Source organism: Halichoerus grypus, chromosome 7 (genome assembly GCF_964656455.1).
Source record: "Halichoerus grypus chromosome 7, mHalGry1.hap1.1, whole genome shotgun sequence".
Classification (NCBI taxonomy): domain Eukaryota; kingdom Metazoa; phylum Chordata; class Mammalia; order Carnivora; family Phocidae; genus Halichoerus; species Halichoerus grypus.
The window spans coordinates 52,637,287-52,661,089 of record NC_135718.1 but is presented as its reverse complement, the minus strand read 5'-3'; the positions used below and the strand labels follow the sequence as shown (position 1 = coordinate 52,661,089).

The 23,803-nt window shown below is 36.7% G+C and overlaps 1 protein-coding gene and 1 long non-coding RNA gene across 6 annotated transcripts in view; one reads left to right on the top strand and one right to left on the bottom strand.

Moving 5' to 3' along the window:
- Nucleotides 1-23,803, top strand: part of LOC144382565 (uncharacterized) — an 85,636-nt gene that overhangs the window by 33,416 nt on the left and 28,417 nt on the right. The gene's annotated exons all lie outside the window — the stretch shown is intronic.
- P4HA1 (prolyl 4-hydroxylase subunit alpha 1) overlaps nt 16,297-23,803 on the bottom strand; it is a 104,534-nt gene continuing 97,027 nt past the window's right edge. For all 5 annotated transcript variants that reach the window (XM_078077599.1, XM_078077597.1, XM_036114135.2 and 2 more), the window contains exons 12-15: nt 23,162-23,227; nt 19,670-19,738; nt 18,692-18,788; nt 16,297-17,375 (exon numbers count right to left, since the gene is read on the bottom strand). In XM_078077599.1, the coding sequence (XP_077933725.1) occupies nt 17,305-17,375; nt 18,692-18,788; nt 19,670-19,738; nt 23,162-23,227 (303 nt within the window). In that variant the 3' untranslated portion in view covers nt 16,297-17,304. The remainder of the gene's footprint in view (nt 17,376-18,691; nt 18,789-19,669; nt 19,739-23,161; nt 23,228-23,803) is intronic.

Here is a 23,803-nt window from a genome sequence, read left to right as displayed (position 1 = left end):
AGACACTTAACGACTGAGCCACCCAGGCACCCCTTGAAATACAATTTTTAAGCATTATTCTCTTCACTTTGTTTTGTTATTTATTTAGGAATTCCTATTATCACTATGTTAGATCTTCTTTGCTTATTTTCAATGTCATTTTCTTTTTAATTCTTTTATTTTAAAAATTGTCCTCCTTTTTAAATTTTTTAAACTTTATTTTTCCAGTCATCTGTCAGTGCACTTGGATTGCTTTCATCTTTTGGTTTTTATGAATAATGCTGCTATGAACTTGGGTATGCAAATATCTCTTTGAGTCCTTGCTTTTGATTCTTTTGGGTATAGACCCCAAAAAAGGAATTGCTGGATCACAGGGTAATTCTATTTTAGTTTTTTTCAAACTTTTTATTGTAGTAAAATTTAGAATTTTAACCATTTTAAGTGTACATTAAGTACATTCATGTTGTTGTGCAACCATCACCACCATCTGCTCCAGAACTTTTTCATCTTCCCCAACTGCAACTGTATCCATTAAACAGTAGCTCCTCATTAACCGCTGGCTGCAACCCTTGGCAGCCACTCTTCTACTTTCTGTGTCTATGAATTTGATTTTTCTAGATACCTCATCTAAGTGGAATCATATGATATTTGTCCTTTTGTGTCTGGCTCATTTCACTCAGCATGTTTACAGGGTTCATCCATGTAGCATGGGTCAGAATAACCTTCCTTTTTAAGCCAAATAATATTCTATTATATGTATATACCACACATTGTTTATCCGTTCATCTGTTGATGAATACTTGGGTTGCCTCTACCTTTTGGTTGTGAGCAGTGCTGCTTTTATTAAAATGAGTGTACGGATATCTTTTTGAGTCCCTGCTTTCATTACTTTTGGATATGTACCCAGAAATAGAATTGCTAGATCATATGGTAACTTTATTTAATTTTTTTGAGAAATGACCATACCACTTACCAGTAGCTCCCACCAGCAAAGCACAAGGATTCTGATTTTTCCACAGCTTTACCAACACTTACAACTTCCTATTTTTTGTGATAGTGATCACTTTAAAAGATAGGAGGAAGTATCTCATTGTGATTTTGAGTTGCATTTCCCTAATGATTCATGATGTTGAGTATCTTTTCATGGAGTTACTGACCATTTGTATATCTTTGGAGAAACCTCTATTCAAGTCCTTGATCCATTTAAAAAAATTCTATTGTTGCTGAATTATGAGGATTTATTTCTGTGCTATCTATTCTATTCCAATTGTCTATATGTCTGTCTTTATGCTGGTACCACACTACTATGATTTCTGTAGCTTTATGGTAAGTTTTGAAATCAAGAAGTCTGAGACCTCTATTGTTACTCAAGATTGTTTTGGCTATTTAGGGTCTCTTGAAATTCCATATTAATTTTAAGATGGCTTTTTCTATTTCTGTAAAAAAAAAAAAACAACACTGGGATTTTGATAGGGAATATATTTTTCCATCCTCTCACTTTCAACCTGTGCATGTCTTTAAATGTAAAGTGAATATCTTTTAGACAGCATATATTGGAATCACGTTTTTAAGCCATTATATCAATTTATGCCTTTTGATGGGGGAGTTTAGTTCATTTACATTTAAAATAATTACTGACAGGGATGGACTTATTTTTGCCATTTTGTTTACTTTATGTCTTACAGCTTTTTTTTTTTTTTTTGGTCCCTCATTTCCTATATTACTGCCTTCCATTGTGTTTAGTTGGTTTTTTATAATGGTGCATTTTGATTCCTTTTCATTTCCTTTTATATATGTCCTATAGATAGTTACTTTGTGGTTACTATGGCGATTATGCATAATATCCTAAAGTTGTAACAATCTAATTGATACCAACTTCAATCACACAAAATTCTACTCCTTTACAGCTCCATTTCCTTTTGTTAGTGAAGTTACGAATTATATATTTATATGTTGTGTACCCATTAACACAGATTTATTTTTTAGGTATTTGTCTTCTAAATCCTACAGAAAAAAAGTGGAGTTACATATTAAAACCACAATATTGATTTTTCTATTGTCCATATATTTACCTTTTTACAGATATTTATATTTTCCTATAGCTTTAAATCAACATCTGGTGTCCTCTCAACTTGAAGCATTTCTTGTAGGGCAGGTCTAGTACTAATAAACTCCCTTAGTTTTTGTTTATCAAGGAATGTCTTAATTTTTCCCTAATTTTTTGTAGGACAGATTTGTTAAATATAGATTTCTTTTTTTTTATTAACAATGTATTACTTGTTTCAGGGGTACAGGTCTGTGCTTTATCAGTCTTACACAATTTATAGTGCTCACCATAGCACATACCCTCCCCAATGTCCATCACCCAGCCACCCCATCCCTCCCACCCCCCTCCACTCTAGCAACCCTCAGTTTGTTTCCTGAGATTAAGAGTCTCTTATGGTTTGTCTTCCCCTCTGGTTTTGTCTTGTTTCATTTTTCCCTCCCTTCCCTTATGATCCTCTGTCTTGTTTCTCAAATTCCTCATATCAGTGAGATCATATGATAATTGTCTTTCTCTGACTGACTTATTTCGCTTAGCATAATACCCTCTAGTTCCATCCACATCATTGCAAATGGCAAGATTTCATTTTTGATGGCTGCATAATATTCCATTGTATATATACACCATGTCTTCCTTATCCATTCATCTGCTGATGGACATCTAGGCTCTTTCCATAGTTTGGCTATTTTGGACATTGCTGCTATAAACATTGGGGTGCACATGCCCCTTCAGATCACTACGTTTGTATCTTTGGGGTAAATACCCAGTAGTGCAATTCCTGGGTCATAGGGTAGCTCTATTTTCAACTTAAAAATAGAATTCTTGGGCGCCTGGGTGGCTCAGTTGGTTAAGCCACTGCCTTCAGCTCAGGTCATGATCCTGGAGTCCCGGGATCGAGTCCCGCATCGGGCTCCCTGCTCAGCAGGGAGTCTGCTTCTCCCTCTGACCCTCCCCCTTCTCATGCTCTCTCTCTCTATCTCATTCTCTCTCTCAAATAAATAAACAAAATCTTTAAAAAAAAAAAAATAAATAAAAATAGAATTCTTGATTGACATTTTTTTTTCTTTCATCATTTTACATGTATTATTCCACTGCCTTCTGGCTTTAGGTTTCTGCTGAAAAAAATCCACTGATAATCTTATTTAGATTTCCTTTCACATGACAAGTCAATTTTCTCTTGCTGCTTTCAAGATTCTCACTTTGTCTTTGGCTTTCAGGAGTTTGATTAAGCATCTCGGTGTCATTCTCTTTGGGTTTAACCTACTTGGAATTCTTTACGTTTCTGGGATTTGTACATACTTGACTTCAAATTTGGGAAATTATTGATGATTATTTTTTCAAATGTTCTCTCAGGAACTTTCTTCCCCAGGGATTCACATAATGTGTACACAGGGCTGCTTGATGGTGTCCTATAGTCCCTTTGGCTTTGTACAATTTTTTTTTCATTCTTTTCCTTTTGCTTCTCAGACTTGATCAATTCAAATGACCTGTATTCAAGTTTGCTGATTTATTCTTCTATCTATTCAAGTCTGCAGTTGAACCCTTCTAATGAACTTTTCCATTCAGTTATTGTATTTTTTCAGCTCCAGAATTTTTGCTTGGTTCTTTTTATAATTTTGATCCTTTTGTTGATACTCTCATTTTGTTTATATATTGTTTTCCTGACTTCCTTTAGTTCTTTGTCTCTGTTTTCCTTTAGTTCTTTGAGCATATTTAAGACAGGTATTTAAAAGTCTTCATTTAACACATCCAGTTTCTATGTTTCTTCAGGGATGGTTTCTTCCATTTTGTTTTCTCCCTTTGAATGGACCATTTTTCTGTTTCTTTGTGTGTTTTGTGATTTTTTTTTTTTTTAGTGAAAATTAGATATTTGGAAAAAAGAGCCACCTCTCCCAGTTTTGCTGAATGGTTCCATGGTGAGGAAGACCTCCAGTAATTAGCAGGACAAGATCTGATCCCTGGGATCAGCCTGGAATGGTGACTTAAGGTCTTTTCTTGGCATGAGTCTTGCCCTGCCTGTGTGTGTGTGTGTGCGTGCGCACGTGTGCATGTGTGTGTGTTTAAATCTTCCCATGTACATGGCTGCTTTTAAATCTCTTAATTTCCATAAAACTCTCATCCCAGCCTGTGTGGGGGGGCCTTCTATATTATTGTGCTACCTGTAAACTCTTGCCTTACATATCTGCAGGTCTGTCGTCCCCATATAGCTTTAACAGTGTCTGATGCTTCCCAGGGCTTTTTCTAGTTATAAACTTTTCATTATCTGAACTCTGAGTTAGGTGAAAGAGACCAGTCCTTCAGGCAGCTTCCAAACAGGCTAGAATGTTAAAAACTAGGCCTGTTCTGTTCCCTCTGGTTCAAGATAAGAAACTGGGAATTGGGCAACTACTTCCTACCACTTACTTAGCACCAGTTTTAGGGTAGGGCAAGAGTAAATAAACACACCACAAAATTTCCTACCATTTTGAGTGTGGCTTTTTCTTGACTGGGCATTCATTTGGTTACTGTAAACCTTTGGCTGTTTTTCAGACCTAGACATCTATGAAGTTATCCAGTTTCTAGTTGTTTATTTCATGTTTCCAAGGGGATACAGGAGCTTGGAGCTTCCTAGTCTGCTATCTTCTTCTAGAAGATACATTGATCTTGATATTCTTGACTCCTTGATACATTATTTGCAAAGCTATATAAGTATTCCAAAGTGTTTTTCCTCATTATGCTAAGACATACAGAATTTGCTCCCCCTATCCCAAACAAGATGCAAATCACACATATTAAACTCTCTTAGTGCTTTTAAAAATGCAGAATCAAACAACTTGTATGCTTTAGAGCAATGCTATTTAAGCTGGTTCTCACTGAGATAAGAACCTATAACACAATGTAAATAACACATTGCTTTTTTCATCTTGAAAATCTTGCTATGAAAAAGTTAACTGAACAAAACCATGTACTTATTAATGTAGTTTGTTTATATTTTGATGTAATTTCCTTATCTTGTTGTGGACCAGTAGCAAATCCCATGGCAACCCTTCTACAAACCACTCTAAGTAGCACTGTTTCAGAGCACTTCTAATTATTACCTTAGTTTAACTTTCTATAGACTGTTTTCTCATGGTTGCGGAAGTAAAAAGGGAATGTGAGAGAAATAACACTGATTATTTTTAATAAGGACCACTTTTTTTTCCAATTCAAAACAAAAGTCTGACAAGTGTTTCATGTCACAGAGCCTTAACTTTGTTGCCTTATAAATGCAAAGCAAAAATAGAACATAACTAAATTCAACTATTATGTAAGTTATTTTATCTTCTAAGAGTTAACTACAGTAAGTTTTATTATACAGAAATCAAGGGATAAGATTAATATGTTATTAGAAGTTAACCATTATGTAGTTATTTTACATAATATAACTCCTGATATATTCAAACCTATGTAAAACCTACATTGCAGTGGAGTTTATATTTAAGGCTTTAACATAGATATTACAGTAATAATTCTGGGTCTCTGCTGCACTTAAAATTGGTGAATGCCTTTTCTAGAAAAGATTGACTCAAGATACAATTCATCTCCCTAAAATGCCCTGAAATATAAAAGTGCGTATCACTGTGTTCTATTTGAAATTATCTATTCTGAATTCTTTAAAATATTTAGCCTAAAACAGGCTTGTATAAGAAATAACCCTATTGGGATATTGGAATAACCATATAACAAAATCTAAGGATTTTCTCTTTTTGGATTTTAAAGCTTATTTTATCTGTCATTATCTTGCTTTATACAACTAATTTCAACAGAAGACTGCTGCAGTAGAAATTCAACAAGACCTCAAAAAGCAGAGTATGGGGCGCCTGGGTGGCTCAGACGGTTAAGCGTCTGCCTTCGGCTCAGGTCATGATCCCAGGGTCCTGGGATCGAGTCCCGCATCGGGCTCCCTGCTCCTTGGGAGCCTGCTTCTCCCTCTGCCTCTCTCTCTCTGTCTCTCATGAATAAATAAAGAAAAAATCTTTAAAAAAAAAAAAAAAAAAAAAAAAAAAAAGCAGAGTATGGATGACTTCCACTCCTTTTGGCTGTTCCTTTTATTAAAAATCTGTTTTTACATTTGATAAGACTGCCTTAATCCTAATGTTTATTTTTTATAGCTTATCAGTCTTACTGCATCAAAATGTATATTTAGGTGAATGCTACATTCACACAGAAAGTAAACTTAAAATCCTCAAATAAAAGTTAATAAAGCAGGCAGCCAAGAACATTACAGGTCTACTACAGTTAATTTTGCATAACTCATCAGTGTTGGGTAATATCCAAGGATATTAGGAAAATAGGAATATGAAATTTTATTCTGATAAATCTGGTAAGTTAACAAATGGTACTCCCTGGTGTTGATAATTCATTTTTCTCAGTCACCCAATATTGTGCCTTCTAAAACACATCTTTTACTGTAGTAAAATAAGCAATGCCAAGAGAAGTGATTGCTTCTCATGTTGCTGACTATCCAGATGTTATTTCTCATTCTGTTTTCTCCTAGCAATTTCCATTTTGCAATTCTTTTTATTCTTGAGTGATTTATGGTTATTCCATGATTGGGTATTTGTTGTATTATATTGTTTTGGTATTACACTGTAAATTTCTTAATGTCAGCAATCCAGTCATTCAGTTGTTTAAGCCCATGGGTCCCTGCATATATGTTGTTCATTTTTCAGCTATATGGACTTGAGCGGATACCTGATACGGAACATACATATAACCAGTTAACACTTGGTTATGTAGAGAGATATAAATTCTTCTCAGCAACAATATCATATGTGTGTGTATACATATGCATTGATTTACATATTATTTATGTGTGTGTGTTTACTGCTTAAAACAACTCTTCTCAATCCTCTCATACTATAGTAACTATTTTATCATATCTTCACCAAAGTAGATGGTTTATCATATCTTCACCAAAGTAGATGGTTGATAGCTTCTTTTTTTTCATTTGAATTCCAGTTAGTTAACATACAGTGTGATATTAGTTTCAGGAGTACAATTTAGTGATTTAACACTTACGTACAATACCAATGCTCATCACAAGTGCACTCCTTAACCCATCCACTACCCCCCCCCCCCGTAATCATCAGTTTGTTCTCTATAGTTAAGAGTCTGTTTCTTGGTTTTCCTCTCTCTTTTATTTCTATGATGATTTGTTTTTTAAATTCCACATATGAATGAAATCATATGGTATCTGTCTTTCTCTGACTTATTTCACTTAGCATAATAGTCTTTAGCTCCATCCATGTCATTGCAAATGGCAAGAGTTCATTCTTTTTTTTATGACTAATATTCCATTGTATACATATGCCACATCTTCTTTATGCATTCATCAGTCGATGGACATTTGGGCTCTTTCTATAATTTGGCCATTGTTTTTTCTTTCTTTTTTTTTTTTTTTAAGATTTTATTTATTTGACAGAGAGAGACACAGGGAGAGAGGGAACACAAGCAGGGAGAGTGGGAGAGGGAGAAGCAGGCCTCCCGCCGAACAGGGAGCCCAACGCGGGGCTCGATCCCAGGACCTGGGATCATGACCTGAGCCGAAGGCAGACGCTTAACAACTGAGCCACCCAGGTGCCCCTTGGCCATTGTTGATAATGCTGCTGTAAACGTCAGGGTGCATGTATCCCTTTGAATTAGTATTTTTGTATTCTTTGGGTAAATACCTAGTAGTGCAATTGCTGGATCATGGGGTAGTTCTATTTTTAACTTTCTAAGGAACCTCCATACTGTTGTTCTATTTTTAACTTTCTGAGGAACCTCCACACTGTTCTCCAGAGTGGCTACACCAGTTTGCATTCTCACCAATAGTGCAAGAGGGCTTCCCTTTCTCCACATCCTCTCCAACACCTGTTGTTTCTTGTGGTGTTAATTTTAGCCATTCTGACAGGTGTGAGGTGATATCTCATTGTAGTTTTGATTTGTATTTCCCTGATTGCTTTTTTTTAATTGTTAATCACCATACATTACATCATTAGTTTTTGATGTAGTGTTCCATGATTCATTGTTTGCGTATAACACCCAGTGCTCCATGCAGTACGTGCCCTCTTTAATACCCATCACCAGGCTAACCCATCCCCCCACCCCCCTCCTCCCAGGACCCTCAGTTTGTTTCTCAGAGTCCATAGTCTCTCATGGTTCGTCTCCCCCTCCAATTTCCCCCCCTTCATTTATACCTGATTGCTTCTTTCATCACTGTATTTACCATTTAGCTTTCCACAGAATCCTAAAATAATTAAAAAAATAATCCTACTAGGTTCTTATGTAGTTATCACATTTAATTATCCTGCTGTTTTAAGTTCCAGTGAATACTTCAGTTAACTCCATGTTGGTAATGTGATGATTCCATGCTTAAAGTTAACAAATGATGAAACTCATATCTTGAAGGATAGGCACTTAAGGTTGGTGAGGAAACCAGTTTCCACATTTTCCATGATAGCTCTAGCCCTCGTTTATTTTATTATTTATTTTAATTGAAATGTAGTCGACACACAATGTCACATTAGTTTCAGGTGTACAACATAGTGATTTGACAACTCTATACATTTTGCTATGCTCACCACAAGCGTAGCTGCCATCTCTCTCCATATAATGTTAATACAATACCATTGATTATATTCTCTATGCTGTACCTTTGAACCCCATGATTACTCATTCCATTAATGGAAGCCTATACCTCCCATTTCCCTTCACCCATTTTGCCCACACCCCCCACACCTCTCCCTCTGGCAAACATCAGTTTGTTTTCTGTATTTATGAGTCTGTTTCTTCAATTTGTTTTTTAGATTCTACATATAAGTGAAATCATATGATATTTGTCTTTCTCTCACTGACTTATTTCACTTGGCATAATACTAAGTCCATCCATGTTAGTTAACCATAAAAAAGAACGAGATCTTGCCATTAAATATATATATAAACTATATAACTATATATTATCCATTCCTCTATCAATGGACACTTGGGTTGCTTCCAGATCTTGGTTATTGTAAATAATGCTGCAATAAACATAGAAGTGCAAAATCTTTTGAAGTAGTGTTTTCATGGTTGTTTTGTTTTGTTTTGTTTTGTTTTTTCTTGTAAATACCCAGGAGTGTAATTACTGGATCATATGATATTTCTATTTTTAATTTTTTGAGGAGCCTCCATACTGTTTCCCACAGTGGCTATACCAGTTTGCATTCCCACCAACAGTGCATGGGGGTTCTTTTTTCTCTACATCCTCACCAACACTTGTTATGTCTTGTGTTTTTGATTCTAGCTATTCTGACAGGTGTAAGGTGGTAGATATCTCATTGTGGTTTTAATTCACATTTCCCTAATGATGAGTGATGCCGAGCATCTCTTGATGTGTCTGTTGGCCATCTGTATGTCTTCTTTGGAAAAACGTCTATTCAGGTCCTCTGCCCATTTTTAAATCACATTGTCTTTTTGGTGTTGAGTTGTATAAGTTCTTAATGTATTTTGGATATCAACCCCTTATCAGAAATATAATTTACAAATATATTCTCCCATTCAGTAGGTTGCTTCTTTGTTCTGTTGATTTCCTTCACTATAAAAAAAACCTGTCATTTTGGTGTAGTTCCAGTAGTTTATATTTGCCTTTTTTTCCCCTTGCCTGAAGACACCTATCTAGAAAAATGTTGCTAAGGCTGATGTAAAAGAAATTACTGCCTATATTTCTTTCAGGAGTTTTATAGTTTCATTTTTCACATTAGGTTTTAATCCACTTTGAGTTTTGTGTGTGTATGGTTAAGACTAGTGGTCCAATTTCATTCTTTTGCATGAAGCTGTTGTTTTCCCAGCACCATTTATTGAAGAGACGGTCTTTTCCACATTGTATATTCTTACCACCTTTGCTATAGATTGGCCATATAAATACAGGTTTATTTCGGCCTCTCTATGCTGTTCCGTTGATTTCTGTGTCTGTTTTTGTACCATACTGTTTTGATGACTATAGCTTTGTAGTATATCTTGAAATCTGGAACAGTGATGCCACTAGTTTTGTTTTTCTTTCTCAAGATGGCTTTGGCTATTTGGGTTCTTTTGTGGTTCCATATAAATTTTAGGATTATTTGCTATAGTTCTTTTAAAAAATGCTGTTGGTATTTTGGTAGGGATTACATTGAATATGTAGATTGCTTTGACTCAGTATGGATATTTTAACAATATTCTTGTAATCCATGAGCATGGAATGTCTTACCATTTTTTCTGTCATCTTCAATTTCTTTCATCAATGTTTTATAGCTTTCAGAGTAGAGGTCTTTTACCTCCTTGTTTAAGTTTATTTTTAGGTATTTTGTTCAATTGTAAATAGAATTGTTTTCTTAATTTCTCTCTGGTACTTCATTATTAGTGTATAGAAACACAACATTTCTATGTATAGCTTTTATATCCTGCAAATTTACTGAATTCTAATAGTTTTTGGGTGGAGTCTTTAGGGTTTTCTATGTATAGTATCATGTCATCTACAAATAGTGACAGTTTACCTTCTTCCTTACCAATTAGAATGCCTGTTATTTTTCTTGTCTGACTGCTGTGGCTAGGACCCCAGTACTATGTTGAATAAAACTAGTAAGACTGGACATCCTTGTCTTGTTCCTAATCTTAAAGGAAAAGCTCTGATTTTCACCACTGAGTATGATGTTAGCTGTTGGTTTTTCATAAATGGCCTTTATTATGCTGAGGTATAAACCCTCTAAACCCACTTTGTTGAGAGTTTTTGTCATGAATGGATGTTAGATTTTGTCGAATGCTTTTTTTGTATCTATTGAGATGATCATGATTTTTCTTCTTTTTGTTAATGTGGTGTGTCACGTTGATTGAGTTGCAAATATTGAACCATCCTTGCATCCCTGGAATAAATCCCACTTGATTATGGTGAATGATCCTTTTTCCCCCAGATTTATTTGAGAGAGAGAGAGAGCAGGGGGAGGGGCAGCAGGAGAGGGAGAGAGAGAGACTCTCAAGCAGACTCCCTGCTGAGTGCAGAGCCCAACACAGGACTCAGTCTCATGACCCTGAGATCATGACCTGAGCCAAAATCAAGAGTCAGATGCTTGACTGAGCCACTCAGGCACCCTGGTGAATGATCCTTTTAATGTATTGTTTACAATTGTGGTTTGCTAATATTTTGTTGAGGAGGTTTGCATCTATGTTCATCAGGGATATTGGCCTGTAGTTTTCTTCTTTTTGTAGTGTCTTCAGTTTTGTTAGGGCAATATTGGCCTTGTAGAACATACTGGGAAGCTTTCCTTCCTCTATTTTATTGGAATATTTTGAGAATAGGTGTTAACTCTTCATTAATTGTTTGGTAGAATTCACCTGTCAATCCATGTAGTGCTGGACTTTTGGTTGTTGGGAATTTTTTTATTACTAATTCAATTTGTTACTTACAATTGTTCTGTTTGGATTTTGTTTTTCTTCCTACTTCAGTTTAGGAGGTTTCTTTTTTTTCTTTTTAAAGATTTTATTTATTTGAGAGAGAGTACACACATGAGTAGGGAGGAGGGGCAGAGGGAGAGGGAGAAGCAGACTCCTTGCTGAGCAGGGAGCCTGATGTGGGACTCGATCCCGGGACCCTGGGATCATGACCTGAGCCAAAGGCAGATGCTTAATTGACTGAGCCACCTAGGAACCCAGTTTAGGAAGTTTCTGAAAATGTATTCATTTCTTCTAGGTTGTTCAATTTGTTGGCATATTTTTTCTAGTAGTCTCATAATCCTTTGTATTTCTGTGGTGTTGGGTTGTTACTTCTCCTCTTTGATTTCTGATTTCATTTATTTGGGTTGTCTCTTTTTTTCTTGATGAGTGTGACTAAAGGTTTATCAGTTTTATTTGTTTCAAAGAACTAGCTCTTGGTTTCATTGATTTTTCTTTTTGTCTCTATTATTTCCTTCCACTGACTTTGGCCTTGGTTTTTGTTTTTTTTCTAGCCCCTTTAGGTGTAAGGCTAGATAGCATATTTGAGATTTTGTTTCTTGAGGTATGCTTTTATAAATTTTCCTCTTAGAACTGTTTTCACTGTGTCTCAAAGACTTTGGACCATTGTGTTTTCATTTTCATTTGTCTTCATGTATTTTTTTTTATTTCCTCTTTGATTTCTTGGTTGACCCATTCATTGTTTAGTAGCATGTTATTTAACCTTCATGTATCTGTTTATTATAGATTTCTTCTTGTGATTGATTTCTAGTTTAATACCATTGTGGTCAGAAAAGATGCATAATATGATTTCAGTCTTCTTAAATGTATTGAGATTTGTGACCCAGTATGAGATCTATCCTGGAGAATGTTCCATGTGCACTTGGAAAGAATGTGTATTCTATTGGTTTTGGATGGAATGTCCTGTATATATCTGTAAAGTCCATTCGGTTTAATGTGGCATTCAATGACACTGTTTCCTTATTGGTTTTCTGCCTGGATGACCTATCCATTGATATTAAGTGGCGTGTTAAAGTCACCTACTATTATTGTATTACTGTCAATTTTTCCCTTTATGTCTATTAATATTTGCTGTATGTACTTAGGTGCTCCAATGTTGGGTGCATAGACACTTGTAATTATTATATCCTCTTGTTGGATTGATTTATCATTGTTAATGGCCTTCTTTGTCATTTGTTACATTCTTCTTTTTGTCTGATAAAAGTATTGCTACCTTGGCTTCCCCCCCCCCCCGCCCCCACGCCTTCTATTTGCATGGAGTACCTTTTCCCATCCTTTTACTTTCAGTCTGTGTCTTTAGTCTTAAGTGAGTCTCTTGTAGGCAGCATATAGATGGTCCTTGTTTATCCATTCCACCATCCTATGTGTTTTGATTGGAGCATCTAGACCATTTACATTTAAAGTGGTTATTGATAGGTATATACTTATTGCATTTTGTTAATTGTTTTCTGGCTGGTTTTGTAGTTTTTCTTGTTCCTTTCTTCTGCTGTGATTGATGCCTTTCTTTAGTTTGTTTGGCTTTCTTTCTCTGTATTTTTTTGTGTATCTGTTACAGGTTTTGGGTTTGTGGTTACCATGAGGTTCATATATAACATCCTAAGGATATATGTATTAACTTCATGGTTCAGTTTGAACACATTCTAAAAACTTTTTTAATCCCCTGCCAACATGTGTTTTGTGTATGGTATCATATCTTACATCTTTTTATTCAGAATTTTCTTCTAATTATGGCCTTTTACATGTAAAGAAAAGTCCTTTAACATTTCTTATAAGGCTGGTTTAGTAGTAATTAACTTTCAGCTGGGAAACTATTCCTCCTTCAATTCTGAATGATAATCTTACAGGTAGTCTTGGTTGCAGGTTTTTTCCTTTCAGCAGCCACTCCCATCTAACCTACAAATTTCTGCTAAAAATCAGTCTTATGGGGTTTCCCCTTGTACCTATTTTCTTCTCTCTTGCTGCTTTTCAAATTCTCTTTGATCTTTGAGATTTTAATTATGTGTTGTGTAGACCACCTTGAGTTCATCTTGTTTGAACTCTGCTTCCTGAACCTAGATGTGTTTCCTTCCCCAGGTAAGGGAAGTTTTCTACCCCTTACTCTCTCTTTTCTTCTTCTGGGACCCCTATAATGTGAATGTTTGTTTGCTTGATGTTGTCTAAGAGATCCCTTAAAGTATCCTCATTTTTAAAAATTCTTTTTTCAGGGTATTGGGTAACAACCAGTTAGGCATCTGACTCATGATCTCAGCTCAGGTCTTGATCTCAGGGTCATGAGTTCAAACCCCACGTTGGGCTCCACACTGGGCATGAAGCCTACTTAATAAAATAAAAATTCTTTGTTTTGCTGTTCAGCCTGGTTGCTTTCTATTATCCTTTCAAATCACTGATCCATTCTTCTACATCTGCTAATCTGTTGATTCCCTTTATGGTATTTTTTTTAAGATTTCATTCATTTGTTTGAGAGAGAGATGTTGGGGAAGAGAGGCAGAGGGAGAAGCAGACTCCCCACTGAACAGGGAGCCCGACACAGGACTTGATCCCAGGACCCCGGGACCATGACCTGAGCCGAAGGCAGACGCTCAACTGACTGAGCCACTCATGTGCCCTGTTACTGTATTCTTCAACTCGGTTCTTTTTATATTTTCCTTGTTTTCAAGTTCTCACAGAGCTCTTCCACTGTTCTCTCCAGTGCAGTATCTTTATGATCATTAAACTCTTTATCAGAAATATTGCTTATCTCCATTTAGTTCTTTCTCTGAGGTTTTGTCTTCTTTCATTTGCAACATATTTCTCTCTCCCCATTTTGCTTGACTTTGTGTTTATTTCTATGAATTAGGTGGAACAGCTACTTCTAAACTCAAAGGAATGGTCTTGTGTAAGGCCATCCCATGTAAACTATGTGTACCTGATGACTTTGGTTTGCTGGCTGGAGCTGTGTGTGGCATAGGCTGGAGTGCTGGGGCTGTCCTTGTGGGATGGCCAGAGCTGAAATGGGCATAGTCTGGGTGGTCCCTGGGCTCTCTGTGCAGAGGGTACCAGGGCAGGCTAGCTGAAGAGTGTATGGACTAGGGCAGCCCTTGGGATCTCTGCAGAGGGTACCCAGGTGAAGCACAAGCTGGGGAATCTGTTATGCTTCATGTCGGAGGCACCCTGGTGGGGTAGCTGGAGCCAAGGTTGGGTGTGGGCTGGGGGGTTCTGGGGCACTCCCCACAGAGTGTGCCCTGGCAGGTGAACATAGCTGAAGTGGGCATGGGCTGGCCTGGTCCTGGGGCTCTTGGTGCAGGGGGCACCCGGGCAGAACAGCTGACACTGATAGTGGGTGCAAGCTGTAGTGTCTTGCGGTGCTAAGTGCAGGGGGTGCCCTACAGGAGCAGTTGGAGCTAAGGCAGGTTATGGGCCAGTGAATCCTGGAGCACTCCACACAGGGGTGCTTTGGTGGAGTGGCTGGAACCATGGCAGGCACTGGCCAGGGGTTCCTGGAGTGCTATGCCACAGGTGCCCTGGCAAGTCCTCTGGAGCCAAAGTGGTGCAGGTTTGGAGTGCTCTGGGGTGTTCTGTGCCTCTGTCATCTGACAGATGGCTGGAGCTACAGTGAGCACTCACTAAGGGTGTCCTGGTGTGTGCCCCATCCGGGCTGCAGCTGAGGCTGCCTTGGTGGGATGGCTGGGACTGGCATGGGCTAGAGGCCTGGGTCTCACTAAGGTGGTAAGCCTGCTCGGGTGCTCAGACCCTGCCTCCATCCATGCTATCAAAGTGAAGGGCACTTGCTAGCCCCTCCAACCTAAAGAGAGTTCCAACAGCTCCCCCATCCTTTGGCAGAGTTCCCTTATATTCTAGTTGCTCCTTTAAATCACAGCTTTTTTTTTTTCTGTGCCCCAGGGCATCCAGAGCTGGTATGTAGCCCTCCTTTAATGTTCACCATAAAAAAAAAAAAAGATTGCAATGACCACTGGACTCAAAACTTTTTATGGAATTTTTTTTTTCTCCTTTTCATTTGGAAAGAAAAATAGTTGGTAATGAAACTTGGGAGGGTTCTGTAAGATCTAACACTGAAAAGAGTTTACTGATCCCCATGGAGTTTGGATTGAATATAAAGAATGTCATTTCCTTCTGAAATATATATTATTTTTATTCTACTTGCTAAATCAAATAGGGTAATAAAGGTTAGTTTCCATTCACTGAACCCCCATTTTATTTCTATCCTTTGGCATTTACATTGCTTCTAACATGATTATTTCTTTTAAATAAATCATCATCTACAGCCACAAAATCTAAGATTAAAATACTGAAGCTAATTTTCAAATTTCCTACCAAAATAGTTGTGAAACAAAGGGTATTTTGGAGAAAGGAATTGGTAAAAGTAATAATACCTTCTTACCCAAGCAACCAAATTCTTTCTTAAATATTTAAATAGTGCATAAAGGATAGAAAGCCCTCGTATGAACTAAGATTCACCATAAGAAATGTAAAAAGTCCAAAGGGTCAATGAGTATACTTCATTATGGTCACAGCTTTATATTACACCTTATTTTTGAATAAGAGAGAGCTTAAGTAACATTATTATAGTAACTCCATAACCATAGTAAAGTTGTAGTGCTCCTTTTGAAGGAAACCTATTTTGATTAAGTATCTGCAAGTTCAGAGAGCCTAAATTTTCTACCATATCAGTGTGACATTAGAGTGAATGAAAACCAAGGGGATAAACCTCAGTCCTCTGCATTAAAAAAAAAAATAAAAATAGAAATCACCTGTTGTCACTATAGCATGCATTCACATTCAAGTATGAAAAATACCACACAAAACAGAAACATTTTTAAAAAAAGATTTAAGATCATAAATAGGTCATTGTTGTCACAACACATTTCAGAATTGAGAAAAACATTTTGGCTTTTTAGAAAAGATTTTTTTTTTTTTATCAATTCCCTCATCATTAAAAGGACTTGTACATTTTACAATTTCCAGTCTCCTAAGGCACAATATTTTATCAGAATGCCAATATCATCACCCTGCTATAGCAGGAGTAAGAGGCAAGGTACTAGCACTAAGAAAAACAGCAAATTTTATGGACAAAATCATCAGTCATTTAAGAAAAGGGGGAAAGAAACAAACTAATGATCATTTTAGTTAAGACCCAGTGTTGTTATATAGGGCTTTGTGTTAAAAATTTTTGTTTAATCAAAGTATTTTAACTCAGATTTAATTCACCACAGAGGAGCTATGAGAGAAGAATGGGACTGGTAAAATACAGTATACTTTCTTTAAAAAGATTTGGAAGGAAAAAAATCAACTTAGAATAGCATATGGGGCAAACATCAAATGGAACCCAGATCAGAGGCCTAGTTTATTCCTAGTCTTCAGGCAGATCCAGAAAAGAAGACTAGGTAAACCTAATACCTAGGTACATACTATGAAGCTTCTGTTCCTTAATCACATGGCCCATTCTAGCCTACCCCCTAAACACTGAGATGTAGTGAAATACTATAATCAGATGCTTAAACTGTTTTCTTTATCCAACCAAGAAGTTCTTTAGGAAATAAGTGTAAAAATTCCTCATTTTAAACTCTACCTTGCTTTATCCTCTGTGATACCAACTGAACTTTAAAGGTTTGTATGTACAATATGGTGATTTAGTGTTACTTTTAAAAGAAAAAAACCCACAAAGTTAGTGATTGTCCACAGATGAAACATCGGATAAGGTTCATGACTGAAATCAATCATGGAGTGTTAGTCAATTGTAAACGCTGGAAAGTTAAGACCGGGAAATGTGCATATCAGACACATTAGAGTATAACAGGAGAGGAAGGGAAGCCTATTTGTCATTCCAATTCTGATAAGGTACATGGTCTTCGAAATTCTTGTCCACGTTCATGGAGCCACTTATTAGATACTGTGAGAGAAAAAAAAAATATTAATATTCTCTACTATCTAACTAGTTTAACAAAGTTTCTATAGGAGCTAAAAGTTTAAGACCAAATAAGATGAAGGCAGATGGTACTTAGGCACTTTTTTAAAAGCTTCCCTAAATGCTGGACACACATTTGAGAGTCTATGTATGCGCACTTCCTAAAGTAACTGATGCTCAATCAAAGGCTTGAAATGAAAACACAATTGGAATTAAGACGTAGGTACAGACAGAACATTGTTTTATCTGTTTGCAAAATATGATCTCTAGTAGAGACATTTTAAAAATGAACACAAAGCCTCCACTCTACAGGAACAATTCTACAATCAATCACTACTATTATGTGCTCATTAAGTTTCCTTGATTCCAAGATACTGCTTTTCAATGTACCTCAAATGGAATTTTCTACTCCTCCTATATCCTAGAGCCCAATCAGTGGCATCAATGCGTACAAAATACCTAAACTAGGACCGCTAATTACTCTTTTATCTTTCTCAACTCCTGTCTCCAATCTTTTATTAATCAAACCCTGTCACTCTTCCTTGTCTATCTCTTCAATCTCTTTACTCTCCAACAGTTTTGCTGCTGCCTTAGTCCAGGCTTCCATCCTCGCCCACTTAGACAAGGGAAAAGAGCCTTCTAAACTGATCTCCCAGTTACTAGCCTCTCTTCATTCTAGTCCAGTGATTCTCAAACATTATCATCATCAGGGGAGATTTTTAAAATTCTCATGATCAGGTGTCACTCCTTAGTCCTGCTATGTCTGATATGGTAGCCACTAGACACATGTGGCTACTAAGTACTTGAAAGGTGGCTAGTGACACATACTGGAATGGATTTATAGGGTTAAGTAATATGTATTAAAATAACTTCACCTGTTTCTATTTTGTTTTAATGTGGCCGGTCATGCTAGCATGACCCTGAGTGTGTCTCTAGCCTCACATGAGTCCTGGCCCCGGTCTCTAACAGGCCTGGAAAACATACTGCTCTTAGCTTCAAGACCAAACTTTAAAATTAAGCTTTGAAGAAGCCTCCCCCAAATATAAGGAGTCACCTCTGTTTACATCACTGTATTAGTGGGTACTATACCATATTCTAATTTATCCATTAGCATGTCTCAATCAGAGACCATTGTAAACTCCTTGAGGGAAAGATACTGTCTTATTCAAGTGGGAATACTGTTAAAATCTGTCATCAGAATTCTGAGCTGTTGAAACCAAATATATTAAGATCAGAAACTGGCTTGGCTGAATCCCTTTCAATGTTAGGAGAAATCACAAGAGAATATAGGAAATATTTACCCCATTTGTTTCCCACTAGCACTGGACAGGCTGCATGCCGTGTACTATAATCTCCTTCTCCACTGGCAAACAGATTATACCAGAAAACAGCAGTTCCCTGTGGAGAATAATACAAAATTATCTCTAAATATCAGGTTATCACTTTTTGCAAAAATTAAATTTTCCTCTGTTCCTGTGAGGAAGTACACCTCTATGGCAGCATTATATCTTCTCTAATAAAATTCTAAAAATATAGTCACTTACAAAATTTTGGTGATCATATGAAAATGTTACCACCACAAAGTTGCTTGACAAATCTTACAATAGCAAGATGGAGGGATAAACATCATATGGAACCCATTTTATCTTATTTATTTAAAAGATTTTATTTATTTGACACAGAGACACAGCAAGAGAGGGAACACAAGCAGGGGGAGAGGGAGAAGCAGGCTTCCCGCCGAGCAGGGACCCCAATGTGGGGCTCGATCCCAGAACCCTAGGATCATGACCTGGGCCAAAGGCAGACACTTAACGACTGAGCCACCCAGGCACCCCTGGAACCCATTTTAGGAATGAAAACTTTTAAGTACTAATCCTTGGTTGTTCATTACCTCTAGGTAATCATAAAAATTGTGCCGTAAAAATATTCAAAATTTTGGGGCACCTGGGTGGCTCAGTCGTTAAGCATCTGCCTTCGGCTCGGGTCATGATCCCAGGGTCCTGGGATCGAGCCCCGCATCAGGCTCTCTGCTCAGCGGAAAGCCTGCTTCTCCCTCTCCCACTCCCCTTGCTTGTGTTCCCTCTTTTGCTGTCAAATAAAATCTTAAAGAAAAAAGAATTTAAAATTTTACCTGGTATACCTAGTAAGTAAAATTTACCTAGTAAGGATTATCTCTATCTTTAAAAATGGAGTTAATTAAACCATGAAATTGAGGTGCATCTCCTCCTCAGGGAAAAAACAGACCCACAAAATTAAAATAACAAACGAATCAAGTTTACCTTTTTGGGCCAAACGCTAGCTCCTACTTCAGGAAAAACAGTGGCTCCTCCTGCTGACACATCACTCATCTGTAAGAATTCCAGAGTATGATCAGAAGCACTGGTATAATAAATATGCCATTGTGAGGAAGATAGGATACTGCACAGAATATGAGAACATCTGGACTTATACCTAACATAGATAGCTTTGTGCAGGCTACTCAGTTTTTAAACAAAATGCTGTTTAGGTTTACATACTTAAGTAAAAAAATAAAAAGCAAAGAAATTATACAGTCAGGAAAGGAGATAAGGATATCTTTTATGTCTTATAGCTAGGGGTAAAGAGAGATTATTTAAAACCAATACACCAAGTAATACAGGGGTATAATTGTGCATTTATTGCACTAAAGTATAACCTCCATGGGACAGGACTTTTCATTTGTTCACTGCTGAGCTTTAGTGTCTACAGTAGTAATAGTAGGTGCTCCTAACTAGGTATTTACCCAAGGAATATGAAAACACTAATTCAAAAGGATATATGTACCCCTATGTTTATTACAGCATTATTTACAATAGCTAAATTATGGAAGAAGCCCAAGTATCCATTGAATGATTAATGGATAAAGAAGATGTGGTGGGGCGCCTGGGTGGCTCAGTTGGTTGAGCGACTGCCTTCGGCTCAGGTCATGATCCTGGAGTCCTGGGATCGAGTCCCGCATCGGGCTCCCTGCTCAGCAGGGAGTCTGCTTCTCCCTCTGACCCTACCCCCTCTCATGTGCTCTCTCTCTCCTCTCATCCTCTCTCAAATAAATAAATAAAATCTTAAAAAAAAAAAAAAAGATGTGGTGTATATATGCACAATGGAATATTATTCAGCCATAAAAAAGAATGAAACCTTGCCATTTGCAATGATGTGGAGAGAGCCAGAGAGTATTATGCTAAGCAAAGTAAGTCAGAGACAGACAAACACCGTATGATTTCACTCATATTTGGAATTTAAGAAACAAAACAAAGGGGAAAAAAAGACAGAAACCAAGAAATAAACTCTTAACTATAGAGAACACACTGATGGTTACCAGAGGGGAAGTCGGGGGTGGATGGGTTAAAGAGGTGATGGGGATTAAGGAGTGCACTTGTGATGAGCACCGGGTAATGTACGCAAGTGGTGAATCACTAACTTGTACACCTGAAACTAGTATCACACTGTATGTCAACTGTACTGGAATTAAAATCTTAAAAATTTTAAAATGTAACCTAGAATAAAAACAAATCTTCCAAATTGAGGAAGCACATGGACAAAATGAGACAAAGGAAACACAGATCATAAAGACTGTATCAAAAAGCAAAACCCAACTATTGCTACATCCAAGAGTCACATCTAAAACAAGGGACTTAAACACTGAAAACAAAAAGACTTGCCAGGCAAATGTTATATCAAAGAAAACAGTTTGATCTTAATGCTTTTATTTTGATTTAAACTGTGCCTGATATTAAGTGAGATAAATAAGGGTATTTTACTATGATAAATACAGCATCAGTAGCAAAGAGCTATCAGCTCTGTAAGCAATGAAAAAACAGAATGAAAAAGTTGTGCTAAATGGCCCATCTAGGAACAGTATTTAAACAATGGGGGGGGAAATGAATTACTAATCTAATCAAAATGCTATATAATTAAAGAACATATTAGTAATTAACATAAAATCTAATGGTCAAATCTAATATTCATGGATACTGGACCAAGTAATACAGCATCAATATTCATAAAAGAAAAAAAAATGTCTCTTAAACATCAGAAAAGATGACCAACCTCTCTAATAAGAGAAATGCAAATTAAAGCCACAAAAACTGCTAGTCTAATAAGTGAAAGATGTACAGATCGAAGTCTGACAAACATCACACTTAAAGGTGGGATATAAATTGGTACAATTATGGAAGTTCACCTCTAAAAAGTATACAAGATTTCACAGCATGAATTTTGTATAATGTATCAAGCTTCTCCCCTGGTTTTCCCTTTGTGGTAATTCTCTCCCATCTTTAACTTAGTTATATTACAGTACTTAAATCTTTTTGGAAACAGATAAAGTTGTAAGAGGGGAGGGTGGGAGAATAATAAGGTAGGAAGGTGAGAAGGTAGGTTGAATAGAGGGAAAGCGGAATGGAGGAAATAGAGTAAAAGACACACAGGGAAGGTGGAAGGGAGCAATGAAGAAAGAAAATGAGACTGAGCAGAGATACACGGATTTTGGTAGAGAGAATAAAACAGCAAAGAGATGCCATTTTCGTATCATTCAAATGGGGACGGGGTAGAAAGTGTAATGAAGTAAGCAAAATTTAAGTCTAGATATAAAATACATTTTTTAAGTTAGCAAAGGTTACTACTGTAGATTATATTTTCCAAATATTATACCAATATGCCCTGTCCTACATGTTTTTTTACGTGACACCAATATTCTTATCGAGTGGTAGAGTCTATGTCCTCTCCCCCTGAACCTTGGCAGATCTTTGTAATTGCCTTGATTAATAAAATGCAGAAGTGACATTATTTGACTTCTGACGGTAGGTAATGAAAATGCCATGCATTTCAGCCTTGCTTTTTGTGGAGACATGAGCTCTTGTAATCCAGTCACCATGCTGGGAGGAAGCCCAGACCACATGCAGGTATTCTGGCCAAAGCCAGTCTCAACCTCAGCCTTCAAAATGACCCCAGTTCCAGTCATCCTCTGACTGCAAATGCATGAAAGATCCAGAGCAAGAACCAGGCGTGAAGCCCGCTCAACCTCACAACCAAGAGAGAGAAAGACATGGAACACCACATCAGAAACTAATGATGTACTGTTGGGGACTAACATAACATAATAAAAAAGTTATTTTAATCCATTCAGTTTTGTGGTGATTTGTGGTTATTTGTTATGCAGCAGTAGAGAACTGGAGCAAATATTATGACCAAAGTTAAGATTGTTCAGTTCATATACCTAAACATATAGAAAAAATAAAAAAATACCATACTGTTTGAAACTTTAATAAACAACGTGAAAATGGTTAGTTACTCTTAATGGGGCTGCCAAGGGGCTATAATGTGCTATTATCTTGATCTAGCTGCTGCTTACACCAGATGTGTTCACTGTGAAAATTTATGAAGTTAAATACTTATGATTTGTATACTTTTTCTGATATATATCAACAAAAAAATTCAAAAGGAGTTTGTTAAAATATGTGTGAATATATACAGAGGTGCTTATATATGCATATTAACAGTCCATACTCCAAAATATCAACAATGATTATCTCCAAGTATAGAGACTGTTAGTAATTTCAGCATTCTTATTCAGGGTTTAATATTATAATCTGAAGTTACAAATGCAAAAAAAAAAAAAACCCTCCACTTACTCAGTTGTAAAAACTTTAAATTAGAATGTTAAATAAGGTCTAAGGAAAACAAACATCTGAACACTTCAAAATAAATGTCATGTAATAAAATCCCATCTTAAAATAAAAATTTTAGCTGTAACTTACATAAAACAGCCATGTAGCAATTCTATTTCCTGTCCCCAGCTCTTTGAAAGCATCTGGTTCATCTTTCTGTGAATAAAACACAATGAAATTCAGTAATGCAAATTATCTAGTGGCAACTAAACACCAGTAATATGCTAAAGGATATGCCTAAAACAACCCAAAAAGGTTCATTTATAATGTCTGGTGCACAATATATAGCAGTCACTTAAATACTTGTTGGATTTCAATTCAGCTTGTACAGTGAATACTTTTGGTAAGACCACTGCAGGGAGAAAAACCCAGATTTATTAGCCTAAATAACAAAAACCAATATCTACTATCTACAGATTATTAATAAAATTCATGCCTATAGTTTTGCTTCCAAAAAGACATGAGAGCCTCATAGCTACATTTATGAACTCTGTTCTCTGTGGGTAAAAAGTTTACTTTGAGATTTATTTTGAACTCATTATCCATTCAAATGTTTACTGTGACTATGCTTGTCATTCTTTTAGACAGTCAGCACTTTAATCTGGCTGGAGAATTCACATCTGGCTATTTAAATCTAAATTAGGGGTGCCTGCGTGGCTTGGTCCGATAAATGTCTGCCCTTAGGTCATGATCTCAGGGTCCTGGGATTGAGCCCCGTGTCGGGCTCCCTGC